Raw genomic sequence first — 12,860 nt, forward strand, 5'->3', positions numbered from 1 at the left:
CCTCCCACCTTCCCACATGCTTGCCACCCAGCGAATCCTGCCCTTGACTTCTGTTTCTCCACTAGCTTGGAGCTGACCTGCCCGTTTCTCTGTCACGGCCTGTTGACCTCTTCTGGGAGCTCGGGGAGCAGCCCGGCAACTGCTTCTGCGGAGTGGCCCGTCTCAGGCATCGTAGCTAGACAGAACAGAGGTCGGAGGCAGAGCCCGTGCTCTTCATATTATCTGGGGGAAGACAGAAAAGACAAAAGGTTTTGTAAAAATCAGGTACCAAGTTAAAGTTCGAAAGTGTTCAGGCTGAATGACCCTGTTGTGTAGACCTGGGGTGACTGTTTGGTTGCTGGAGGAAGGGTGTGTCTCTTCTCTCTGAGGCCGGCAGTCCTTCTTCTCACCCCTCGGTCCGTGTCCCCAGGTCAGTGGCAACAGGACCACTGGCATGGGGCATGACGCCGGCACCCCATCTGTACTGGGCTGGACAGTATGCGGCCCCCCCCAACCTGGGAGGGCACTGGGGCCTCTGGTGTGGGGGCTGGGGTTGAGCCTTTGACCCGCGACCTTGCCCCCTTGAGAGGGAAGCTCAGGGATGCGGCGTTCGCTGCTGCAGTCCAAGCAGAGCTGGATGTGAACTGAGGTCTGCCTGTCAGTCCTGGGCTGGCAACTGCCGGGCTGTGTGCCCAGGGGCAGCCGGAGAGCCAGACCCTGTGCTGTGGGTGACTTGCCTGAACGCATGGCCTGATGGGTCCCTAAAAGCAGCTTCTTTGCCGTCCTTCCTGTCCTGGGCCACTGGTGGGTGAGGCCACACACACACGTGGGTGAGGAACCGGCACTCTGGCGGGTCGAAGGGGAACAGAGCGACAGTGGGTGCTTGGACAGAAGGCGCACAGCGGAGCAAGGGTGAGCGCTGTTGGCTTACTCGTATTACTCCCTTTAGGTGTCCCTGAAGCAGGGGGTCAGCAGCCCCTCTTCTCTCGATCTGGAGGTCCTGTCGGTTTTTGTGCCTCCTTTCGTCAGTAAGGATGACAGTCAGATGGCTGGCGCCCCCTCCGCGACTCTGAGCAAGACCAGAAGGCGCTCCTTCAGAAAGAAGAGGGACAAGCCCAAAACGGAGCCCTGGAAGGGCCTCCCTCCTGAAGACATTAGTGTCCCCAACGGTGTGGACCTGCTTGGCCTGCCTCAGCTCTGCTTCCCAGGTATCCCCCGCCCTGCTTTCCCAACTTCCCCACGGTGCTTTCTAGAAACCAAGTCAAGAAACGGTGACAGACGGGGGGCTGGTTACCCCTGGCAGCCCCGAGGCCAAACTGCAGGTCTCAGTTCTCTTAATCTTGGGGGTTTGGGAGCTGAAGGACGTGCAGCCCAATAGTGCAGCCCCCATGTTTTGGAGAGCGAATCCCAGACGAAGGGCTGTCGGGATCGCCAGCACGGTTGGTAGAGGTGCTTTCCAAGGATTTTCACTTCTGATTGACAGGCCCGTCTTCCAGAGGTCCGGCCGGTGGGTCAGGATGAGTCCAGTTAGCCTGCAGCATCTCCCCCCAGAGTGCACTTCCGCCGGGCTCCCTGGCCCCTGTTTTCTGGGGACCCCGGGGCCTGTAGCCCGGGCTCACACGCTTTCCCCACCTGGCCTGTTCCCGGCAGTGGGTGGCCCTCATGTTTTCCGCTGGTCTTTGAGAAACGCTGAGTGGCTGGTGTAGAAGACTCAGACTAGGGACTTCCCGTCCGTCATTCCCTGTCTGGGAGGTTCCATCGGGAATGGCTGCTGTCTCCCGGTCTCAGGGATTACAACCCGGGGACAGCTAGGACAACCCCTGCACCTGCCATGCTCAGAAATGGTCGCCTCCCCCAGGCACACCCCAGAGGGTTTGTCTGCGGTTGTTCTTATGTTCCTTCGCTAAATTCTGCAGAGCACAGAGGGTGGCTGAGAAATGGGCACCCACGGAGGGACGGAGGGGGCCACGGCTGGCTGGCGGCCCGACCCCCCAAGTGCCACAGCTGGCAGGGCGAGGACAGGTTCTGTAGGCCGCAAAGTGGGCTCACGGAGAGCCCAGCCTCGGAGGTGGATGCCACGGGGCCGTGCCGAGATTTCCTCTTCTTTCTCTACCCGCAGGGGGCGTGTACGTGGCCTCCGAACCGAAGGAGGACTGTGTCCACTTCCTGGTGCTGACCGATGTCTGTGGGAACAGAAGTATGCCGTGGTTGCCCAGTACTCCCGACCCCCGCACGTACGTGACTGCCGTGAATTCCCTCTGAAATCTGCTGGTGTTTATTTTTGCTGAAACACGCTTCCCGCAATCACCGCGATTGTAATCATGTTAGCGTGTGTGGGTCAGCGGCACTAAGTACACTCCCGCTGGCGGGCAGCCCCTGCCGCGTCTGGTTGCAAAAGACGTTCATCACCCCGGAAGTCCCGCCCCCGGCCCCCGGCCCCCGTTCTGCCCACATGGGTTTGCCTGCTTCGGACACCTGGTGTCAGTGGACTCAGGCTGCATGTGGCTTCTGTGTCTGGCTTCGTGCACTCAGTGGATGGGGTCAGAGTTCATCCACGTTGGGGCAGCAGCGCCTCTGTCTTACGGCCGAGTCCTACCGCCCAGTGTATGTGAGCCACAGCTTGTTTCCCACATGTCCGTGGAGGGACATTTGTGTTCTTGTATGCGGGGTGACGGCTTTGGGCCTCCAGAGCATGACTTGGCCCTCCCCCGCCCGGCAGGGCCACGAGTGCGAGCCAGCCGGCCCCTGGAGGTCGCAGGGGCCGCCGTGCACCTGAAGAGGCGGGGTGACCCACGGCCTGTGTCCAGAGGGTTTCCAGAAGCAGCAGTGCTTTACCCCGGGGAAGTCCAGGAATCCCACACCGAGGGGGCGGTGGCTGCCCGGTTGTTCCTCCCCACTCTGCCGTCAGAGGCTGGGCCAGGTGTGCTGGGAGAATTATCCCTAAGTGTCACGGCATAAGGCTCAACTCGATGGGCTCTGTCCCTTCACGCCTGTGGATGTGCCTCGGAAACCTGTGGGAGTCCAGCATTCTGCTGATGTCTGAGTGCGCGACCTCCGTGTCTGGACTAGGCGTCCCCTGGACCCCTGGACTAGGGTGGGCAGTGGGCAGCGCGGGGAGGCCACCCCTCATGGCCGTGTGTGCGGGCTGCTGGGCCTGCGGCGTTGGCGGCCTGCCTGCTTGCCTGGGTTAGGTAGGGGTGGGAGACGAGCCGGGGGCCGAGTTCCTGCCCCTCCCTGGCCAGCGCTTCCGGCAGAGACAGGATGGGAGGCTGGATTATTCAGGAAGGTGCTTGGGAGCCTGTCTGTGAAGTGATCGCTATGAGAAGTACATGTTATTTCTCTTATCCTTAAATACATTTTAAAAAGGTCACAGCCTCTGCTTTGCCTGTGACTCCCCCACTACACCTGGCTGCTGGGGTGTGCGTGACCCCTCGCCCATCCTCTCAGTGCCTGCGTGGTTTCGGGGTGACTCTGGGCCCTACATGCTGGCCTCCCCACCTCCCCTCGTGCCCAGTGACCAGCCACGCCCTGTCCTGCGCTCCTGTCTTTCCGTGGACTGCACGCGCAGCCCCGCCCGGAGTGCAGACGGCACTGTGGTCCTCATATGCCAGCTGCCCGTGTGCTCAGCCCGGTGCCGACGACCCTCCTGCACAGTCGTTCATTTAATCCACAGCGAAGGGGGCTGGGAACTCTCAGCATCATCCCCATTTTACCGCTGAGGGAGCAGGCAGTCGCACAGGGAGGTGAGGGGACTTGCCTGGGGGCCCAGCACACTGACTTGAGGGCCTTGGTTCAAGGTTGGTGGGTAGACGAATGGCGTGCCCACTGCTTGCCGGGCTCTCCCCCTGTCTTGCAAGACCCTCGCGTTCACACCATCCCCAGGTGGAGCTGTTATCACGGTCCGCCGTCCCTACTGAAAAACCCCAAACAACCCTCCACGGGGGCCAGACTGTGGCCCTCAGTGATGCGCCACTCGTAAGCTCTGCAGTGGTCTGTGCCTTCTGGAATCTCGGTGCCGGTACTTTTCTCCAGCTGAGAACCCCCCCCTCCCCCACCGACACACACACATATGGCCCAGTGCTGGAGGTTTTTTCCTGTGTAAGCAGAGCCCATGGCCCCTTCTGTGTCTTACTGTGTTCTCACTGTGTTCCCATCTGGGGTCGGGACGTGTCATTGTCTCTGCCACCTCAGCACATCACACACTGGGGGAGGGGGGCATCTGCGAGGACTGGGACTCCCAGTGACACAGGGGGGGCATCCACGCTGACTGGGACTTGCGGTGACACCGGAGGGGGCGCCAGCCGGGTGGCGGGGGAGCAGGATGCTGTCTGGGCCCCTGCCCTCTCGCTTCTGTCTGCAGAGGCCCACACTGCTGAGGATAGAAGCTGGGACCAGCTGGATCGGAGGGTGACACGGGCCTGTTGCTTTCTCTCCAGGACGAGTCGTGTTTCTACAACGGCAAGGCGCACTGGGAGCCATCCTGGCCGACCGCGGGCGTGGCTGGCTGCTGCGGACCGTTCGCGGTGTGCGTGGTCTCCAAGCTCCCCTACTACAACGCCCTCAAGGACTGCCTGTCCTGGTGAGCCCGTGCGGTGCCCGCGTGTCTGCGAGGCCACGCCTGGCGCTGGCGGTGGTGGGAGGGCTCTGGTTTGGTGACGGGAGCTCCCGTGAAGGCCCAGAGGCTTCCCGAGGCGGTAGCCTGTGGGGAAGGTCTGCCAGACAAGGGAAGATGAAACCAAACTGTGGGAAGTAAAATTAGTATGGAGGATTTTATGTTGTTTGGTTTTTTAAAAAAGACGTCCATCAGAAATAGCTCTCCTCCTGTTATCTGAGAAAATCAGGCTGCCGCTGCTGTCAGTCCTGTTAAGTTCATGACAGTTAACGAATTATCTTTTCTTGGGGTGGAATCTTGAAGTGCCTTAATGCTGATGATATTGAGTAGAAAGCCTGAGGACGTAGAGAAGTTTTGAAAACTCTAGAGAGAATCGCGTCGGGCGCACTTGCCGCCTGTCGTCGGGGGATGATTGTGGCGTGTGGACACGGTCCATCCCCCGGCCACACGCGCCCTGGCCGCCTGGTTTTCGTTCTCACCAAGTTCTAGTCTTGGAATTCTCAGTGGTTTGGTTAACGACAGAGGCGGCCAACGGAGGTTTGCCTTAATGCTGTAATACCCACCCTCCACCCCTGGCAAGTCGCAGACTTCTGGAAAGACCATCATTTTGGTTCTCACACTGTGGTCAGAGGGATGAGCAGGAATCCTTCCTGACCAAACTCACCACCTTCGGAGCTCAAGTTCCAGCGCCTTAATGTTTTAGTTTTCAAAATGTGGCTGGTGTTTGCCCATAGTTTGGGTCTAGCCCGCGTTTTATTGCCCCCGACACAGAACAGAGCGCTCGCCGGGTCTCCCTCCGGGACTGCGTGCTCAGTAGGGCATGTCTGCCCGGGCGTGGGCAGTGATAGGATGATAAATTAGGACAGGGTCCCTTTTCGTTAATTAACTGGTAATCTTCAGCACCTGAGGGTAGGTGGCTTGTGCACCCATCTCGTTTCCTCTTCTGTGAATTGGGGGTGGTGATGCCACCCTTTCTCGAACGGAACGGGTTCGGGCCTGCGGGGAGGACAGCACCTGCTTCACTTTCTCGGCCTTTGTACGCGTGATCATTCACGTGTGACTGGCAACAAATACCATCCTGCTAGACGTTAATGCAAAGGAACATTTAACTCGAAAAACGTGTTCAGTTTCCCAGCTCCTCGAGTTTTCTGTCTCCTGATGGTCGTTGCTAAATGACCCGAACTAGAAAACAGAAAAACAGATGACAGAAATGCAAAAGGCAGTTTATAAATACAGATTTATAGATTTTTAAAATCTGTTTTTCTGCTATAATGGTGGCGTGTAAACTAGGCCTCTGTGTGGACAGAAATTGGGAGAGAATGCTTAGTTGTATTTGGGGAATTAGATTATGGAGAGTCTGGTTTTTTTTTTTTTAACTCGATACTATTCTTTGACAATAATTAAAATATGGAAGAATATTGAATTATCTCCATTTCCTGACACTAACTTCAGGAAGAGCTATTATTATTTTTAAAAATTTATTCATTTATTATTTTTAGAGAGAGAGCAGGGAGGAGGGACAGAGGGAGAGAGAGAGAGAATCCCAAGCAGGATCCATGCTGAGTGCAGAGCCTGACACGGGCTTGATCTCATGACCCTAAGATCGTGACCTGAGCTCCAATCAAGAGTCAGATGCTTAACCGGCTGCGCCACCTAGGCGCCCTGACTGACCCCAGGCGGACTTATGATTTGTTACTTAAAGTAACAGCGTAAGCGCTTGGCTTGCGGGACACGCGTGGGCCCTGCTGTGGCCCTGCTGTGGCGAGTGAGGCCGGGGACCGCCCCAGGGCACAGAGGTGGGGTTTCCAGGGCAGTTGGCTGAATTTTGCCTAATGTAGACACCATGTCACCACCACTGCCATTAAGACAGAGAACATTTTCACCACGTCCCAAAGTTCCCTTACACCCTGTGGTCACTTCCCAGCCGCCTGCCCCCAGGCACCTGCTGGTCCGTCATGCGTTTCAGTCACTTGCCGCTGTGCCTTGAACAACGCGGTTTGAACTGTGCGCGTCCACGTACACCTGGATTTTTCTCAACAAATACAGTACAGTCCTATATATGTATTTTCTCTTCCTCAGGATTTTCTTAAAAACATTTCCTCTTTTCTAGCTTACTTTATTCTAAGAATACAGGATATAATGCATATTACATGCAGAATACCTGTTAATCGATCGTTCGTGTCATCGGTAAGGCTTTAGGTCAGCAGCGGGCTATCAGCAATTAAGTTTTTTGGGGGTTGAGAAGTTCTATGCAGGTTTTCAACTGCGTGGGGGAGAGCACCTTTAACCCCTCACATTGTTCAAGGGCCAACCGTACTTCAAAAGTCAGAATGCATTTGGGAAACAAACGTGGCCAAGCACTTTCCTTTGAGATGTTTACTCGCTGCTGAAGTATGACCCAGACAGAAAATTGCATGAATTCCAGCTGTGTAACCAGCACTCACAGCAAGAAACAGAACATGACCAGCCCCCATCCCCCCACGCTCCACCTCTCCTGTGCCCCCCTGCAGGCAGGTCCTGACCCTGGGCAGCCTCACCTTGCTGTCTGAGGCCTAGGGTTGTCGTCAGTGTCCTCCCGCCACCTCCCCCGCCCCCAGCCTGGAAGGCCCTGGGGCTGCTGGCACTGGCAGACAGGTCAGCGCTGATTAGAAATGCTAAGATGTCCTCCAGTCCCCTTCATGTCACTGCAATGTTGTGTAATCGTTCTTTCTGATGGCTGAGTAATATTCCATTGTGACGGGTAGTAAGGAGGGCACGTATTGCATGGAGCACTGGGTGTTACACGCAAGTAATGAATCATGGAACTTTACATCAAAAACTAAGGATATACTGTATGGTGACTAACATAATAAAAAATTATTATAAAAAAAAATGCTAAGATGACAATTGGATACTCATACTTATTTTGTGATTTGATTTTTTTTATTTTAGTTTATTGACTCATCTGAAGCTCTGTAAAGATTTTGAAGTTGACAATCACATAAAAGATTTTGCTGCAAAACTGTCTTTGACACCTAGCCCGCCGCCTGGACCGCTTCATTTGGTCATTAAATCTGGAATTTTGTCTTTTCTTTATGAATAGTAAAAGTCCTATGTCGACGATGGGTTTAATGTTTTAAACTGTTTCTTACGTTCCAGGGTGTTTAAATTACGCTTCTCAGGTTCCTTACAGAATCATCTAATTACGCTGTTTCTAGAGATGCGTTTGCCGGGCGGCCCGTGATACGTGGTGTGGAGCTGGTGATGGGCCCCCTTAGTGCTTAACACACCGGCTCATTTGGTTTATTTGTCTGGAATATTGGGTATTGTATTAAACTGATTCATGTTTTCTCCTGTCCGGGGTGATTAATGAAAAGTACCTGGCTTCCTATTTTTTGGTTTTTCCCAGTGCCACCGTGTTGTTGAATAAGTGGCCAAGTGTTTCCGTGGGTCTGGGTTCCCTGGCACGCTCGTCCTGAGATGTTGTTGGCTCTTTCACCACTTGAGGGTTTCGGGCTAAGGACAGTTGCAGAAAGGCAGCCCACGTTCCCCCTTTGCCGAGTAATGGGCCAAGACGGCTGAGCTGTGATGACACCTGTCTGGCCTGGCATCTTCCAGACTGACGCAACCACCGGGCATTTCCTCGTTCTCAAACAAGCACCTGCCAGATTAGTGTCTGGAAGAAGGTCATAGATGTCGACTCTGCTTCACTCAGTCCTTTCTGGAAGCTTAGACATAGAGATCTCGGTTCTCTACGTATTGATTATTATTCACAGTTGAAAAATTAATTTTATTTCGCAGGAGACATGTGATCATGAACTTAAAATGTATATTTTTAATATCACACTACAGTGTGTGGGATGGGGGAGGGAACCCTGCCAGATGCATTCCAGGCCCAGAGACAGAGCAAGTTGCCCCAGGACCTTGGTTCCGCTCCCAGAAACCTTTGTAGGGACGTTTATTGGGTTCTTGTTTTGTGCAAGGCTCTCATCTTTATTATGTGGATAATTGGTATTTTTTTATGGTTCAGTGAAGTCATCAAAGTTTCTGTTCTTGCTCTAATCACTCAACAAGTGTTCCCTGAGGACCGGCTAAGCAGTGAACAAAGCTGAGTTCAGGGCAGTTTGAGGGTTAACCGTATGTACTATGTTCCGCCTTTGAGCATGAGTAATGCACGAACCGCGCCCATACCCATCTTCTGTACCTCGGAGTCTTGGATGAGCTCACATTTGGTTCTCCGACTTTTACCACCCCCGTGAGAAAGTTTCCTGGGGGTCGTTCTTGATGCCTCTTCTCTTCACCCCTGCATTCCATCCATGGCTCATCCCTGACCGGCCAGCTCCCGGCGTTTGCCTCTAGTTGGCCACGGCCACCACCCCACGCAGGGCCACTGGGTCCCACCTGCGTGACTTGGGGAGCCATTGGTCTGGCCACGTCCATTCTTGACCCTTCATTCAGTTCATCCTTTGCATAGTGGCTGCAGGGACTGTTAACATCTATTCATTGGACTCTCCTCTTGTGCGTAAAAGCCCACAATGGCTTCTCGCTGCGTAGCTGCCGCAGTCCTGCATCCCTAGCCCCTGTATCAGTGTCCTGCTCTGTCTCATGTCCTCACTCCCTTGCTGACTGTTGTCCAGCCACACTGGATTTCCCTCAGTCCCTCGCAGGTGCTGCCCCCAGGCCCTTGCATATGCTGTTCCTGGAAGTCAGGTTCTTCGGGATGGCCTCTGTGTGACCTCCCACCCGTCTCTCTGTGCCCTGCTCCCTTCCTGCAGAGCCCAGCATGGTCTGCAGTTAGGGCCCGCACACGTGTGTGTTTTGTTCAATGTCCATCTTCTCCATCGGCCTCCAAGCTGCGTTTGCGACGCTGTTACCATGCCTGCTGCTCCCACAGCTGTCGAGTGAATGAATGAACGGATGGGTCGTGTTTCGGCGTTAGCCTGTCCTGTTCACAGAGCAGGGCCTGCGTCTTGGTTCTTGCGCATTTGTCCGAATGAGCCGAGTCTGGCTCAGACTAGCCGCTGTGATCCCCCTCGTGCGGCCTCACCAGCTCTGGGGTCCTCATTGATACGTGGCCCTGACCCATCTTTGGGAGTGTTGAACCACTGTGGCTGTTCCTTGTTTTGGAAAAACCCAAGGCCAAGGTTCTTCTCTAACCCCGGAGCCGATTCAGCATGGAATTCCAGAACCCACTACAAGCAAACATTGATGGAGATGCTGTGTAGCTAGTGGTCAGGAGCTGTGGTTCCTGTGAATCAAGCGTGTGGGCGCCGGGTGGGGCATCTCCTGTCTGCGTCAGGGGCGGTGGCGCCCAGCCTCCACCAGGCCTGGCTCGGTGCCCTTTCGCGGACGGCGCCTGGACCACCGGCCCGAGAGCAGCAGACACCCCGCGTCCCTGGGCCCGCTCTGCCGCTTCTCTGCCCACCAGCGGGTCTGATTTTACGTGCTTTCAGAGCACGGCCAAGTCGCTGGGTGTGCACATGAAATGCGCCTTTTCCGTCTCACTCTACCGGACTCACTTCCTGTGTTGCTTTGTGCGTGGATCCTATTGTCTGCGTGGGGCTACAGTCAAAGCTGAACTTTGGAAAGTGTTTCCCCGAAATCTCTCTCCCTCCTCAGTCTCTTCACCTGAGAGGTGGGGTGGACAGCAGAGCCCAGCTCAGAGGGTGTGGGTCTCACGCACGTGAGGTTGCTGGCATCCCGGGGGCCCAACAGCGTCCCTGGTAGAATGACTGGTGTTTGTATTAGTTTCTACCTGTAGTTGGGAAGCTGGTCGATATGTTTATTTTTTGAAATATTGAGGGGAATTTTTCATATAAACTTTACAATGATTCATAGTTCATCACCGCTGGGAGCATGTAACTCTGCTCTACCGTGTTTTGTTTTAAATAAAAAGGATGTTACTGTCCACACAGCGCGTCCGCCTTGATTCTGATGTGTCTTGCTTCTGTGGGCCAGTGGGTGACAAGACGGTGCCGTCGGGGAGCCCTTGCAGAAAGAAGGCTTCTCCTGCCCTCAGGTTCTTTGCACAAGCGTTCACGCAGAGCCGTGGTGATGCAGGTGTGAGCACGTGTGGAAGGCGAACATTTGTTCTCCAGCCAGTGCTCCGCATCTCTCCGTGTGTCCTCCTTCCACACTTTTCCTGGCGGGAGCTTCTCTGTGCTCAGATTCGAATCTTCTCTGTGCTTGTGGCCCGGTGCTCCTCACACTTGGGTCACTCCGTTCTGCTGGTCCCCAGGGCTCCAGGGACGCTCCTGGGTGCCCCCCAAAAGGCTGACACCCACGGTCAGGAACGAACTTGCCAATGAGCTGGAAGGCTTCTCGGTGGAGGGGCCCCTACCGTCCCCCTCCATCTACCGCGTCCTTTTACACAGAAGGGGCATTCTGCAGATACTGAATTTGAATCAAAGTGTAATTTTGAGATACCATCATTGAGAAAAATAAAGTCTTTCTCAGCGATTTCTTAAAGTGCACGTCTTTAAAGAGCTTTGACAATTACGTTGAAAATACTAAGAGAATTTGTAATATGCAGTAAGTGTTCTGAGAGTAACCCGATCGTGTTTGACTTAGAACCTGTGCTGATCGGGACAGATGTCCAGGTGTCAGTTTATCTTTGCCGATGGGCAGTCTGCTAATGAAGTAAAGAGTTTAGGGAAGTTTGGCCGAAAAAGACATTCAGTACTTGATTCACGTCTGAGCCTTGCTCAGCAATTCTGTGTGTCTCTGGACTGTTTGGTTCTGTGACATATACGGGGATAGCGTGAGTCTTCAAACACGTATCCTAGGTCAGACACCCTCGGTGCCAGAACGGAGAGTCTCAGTGCATTTCGGCCTCTGCTGGGAGCGGCTCTCTGAACTAATTACGGAACTTGGTCGTCACAGATATTTAACATGAAGCCACTACAGATCGTGTTTCCCTCCCGCGTGGACCCTGAGAGCCCGGTCATCGACTTGGACCTTCACCTGCCCTTGCTGTGCTTCAGGCCCGAGAAAGTGCGGCAGGTAAGCGTCCCTCCGGACCTGGGGCGTCCGTGCTGGTTGGCTTGGTGGGGCATCTAAGCTGTCATCGTCTGGAGGGTGATTCCAGGGCACGTGTGTTCCAGAACATTCCAGAATGTTCCGAATGTTCCACAACACACTGGGAATAGTTGCTTTTTGGCTTCAAGCAGACATTCAGGACTGTGCACACCATTTACAAGCAGTGCTTTTGGGGGTTAAAGGGGCTTTCGTTTTGGCAAACAGCAGGGAAACTGGGTGAGACCTAGGCTCCACGTGGTTTTGGTGGCGCATTCACACGCATGTTCAGTGCATGGCGCGTGGTCAGAGGTGTGTACACGGTGTCGTTGATCTCCCCCAGATCCTAACGTGCCTCCTCATGGAGCAGCGGATGGTGTTCTTCTCCTCCAGCTGGGCGCTGCTACCGCTGGTCGCTGAGTGCTTCCTGGCCTACCTGAACCCCCTGCAGTGGCAGCACACGTTCGTGCCCGTCTTGTCGCGCCAGATGCTAGACTTCATCATGGCACCGACGTCCTTCCTCATGGGCTGCCACCTCGACTACTTTGAAGAAGTCAGCAAGGTTAGGCCTTGGCCATTTGCTGTAGAATGTCAGATCCTTGTGACCCCTGTGGGGACTGGCGGAGAGGGGCTTCCAAAGGGCCCTGCAGGGAGGGCCACGTGCCCTGGCCACAGGGAGAGGGTGGGCACTCCTGTCCCTGGGGCTCGTGCTCTGGGCTCCACGCACGCGGGGTGCTGTTGCGCGTCTGCACCATCCTGCTGCAGTCCTCCGGGTGTTTTCGAGGCTGGGGGGTTCTGGGCGCCGGGACCCCGTGTCACGTGCCAGTCCCCTTAAATTCCCGGGGCTCCAGCGAGGAGAGTGTGGGTGTTGGCACTGATGGAGCCTGCTAACCGGCCTGGCCGTGGCTGCTTTCTAGTTTTGTGGCCTTGAGTGAGGTGCCAGCCCTTACTGAGCCTCAGCCTCCTTGGCTCTAAAGTGGGCATGTCCTCCTGGGCCGGGCTCTGTGTGGGGACCACCCCGCACCCGCCAGCACAGGGGAAGGGCTTGGCAGACCCCAGCAGCCAGTGTCCCGGTCCAGATCTTGTGTTTCTCTGGTTAAGCTTCTGTTGTTCAGTAATGCTGTGGACCATCCTACTGGAAGACGCCCCGTCTATGGATTTCCCTCCTCCTCCTCCTTCCTCTCTCCCCGCTTTTGTTTTTGAGGCAATCCGCTGGCTCCCAAGAAAGCCAGCTGGCCTCCCCAAGCTCCCAACCTCCCTGTACGCTCCGGCCTCC

General features: G+C 55.2%; 1 protein-coding gene across 5 annotated transcripts; it reads left to right on the top strand.

Moving 5' to 3' along the window:
• Nucleotides 1–1,024: 1,024 nt before the first annotated feature.
• LOC125281385 (DENN domain-containing protein 3-like) lies at nt 1,025–11,818 on the top strand. Of its 5 annotated transcripts, none has more exons than XM_057312813.1 (4): nt 1,025–1,187; nt 2,099–2,213; nt 4,416–4,558; nt 11,453–11,798. In XM_057312813.1, the coding sequence occupies exons 1-4, from the start codon at nt 1,025–1,027 to the stop codon at nt 11,458–11,460; spliced, it is 429 nt and encodes a 142-aa protein (XP_057168796.1). In that variant the 3' UTR covers nt 11,461–11,798. The 5 variants fall into 5 exon arrangements, with proteins under 5 accessions (XP_057168796.1, XP_057168795.1, XP_048070601.2 ...); XM_057312812.1 differs by lacking the exon at nt 11,453–11,798 and adding an exon at nt 7,523–7,995; XM_048214644.2 differs by lacking the exon at nt 11,453–11,798 and having other exon boundaries at nt 4,416–5,708.
• The last annotated feature ends 1,042 nt before the right edge of the window (nt 11,819–12,860 follow it).

This window comes from Ursus arctos, unplaced genomic scaffold, assembly GCF_023065955.2.
Source record: "Ursus arctos isolate Adak ecotype North America unplaced genomic scaffold, UrsArc2.0 scaffold_16, whole genome shotgun sequence".
NCBI classification, from domain to species: domain Eukaryota; kingdom Metazoa; phylum Chordata; class Mammalia; order Carnivora; family Ursidae; genus Ursus; species Ursus arctos.

Excerpts from the sequence above, each read along its gene's own strand:
- LOC125281385 (XM_057312810.1), top strand. The coding sequence starts at position 1,917 with ATGGGCACCCACGGAGGGACGGAGGGGGCCACGGCTGGCTGGCGGCCC. Across the intron at positions 2,214-4,415 it reads AGTACTCCCGACCCCCGCAC|GACGAGTCGTGTTTCTACAA; the intron begins GTACGTGACTGC and ends CTTTCTCTCCAG. Across the intron at positions 4,559-7,522 it reads CTCAAGGACTGCCTGTCCTG|TTTATTGACTCATCTGAAGC; the intron begins GTGAGCCCGTGC and ends TTTTTATTTTAG.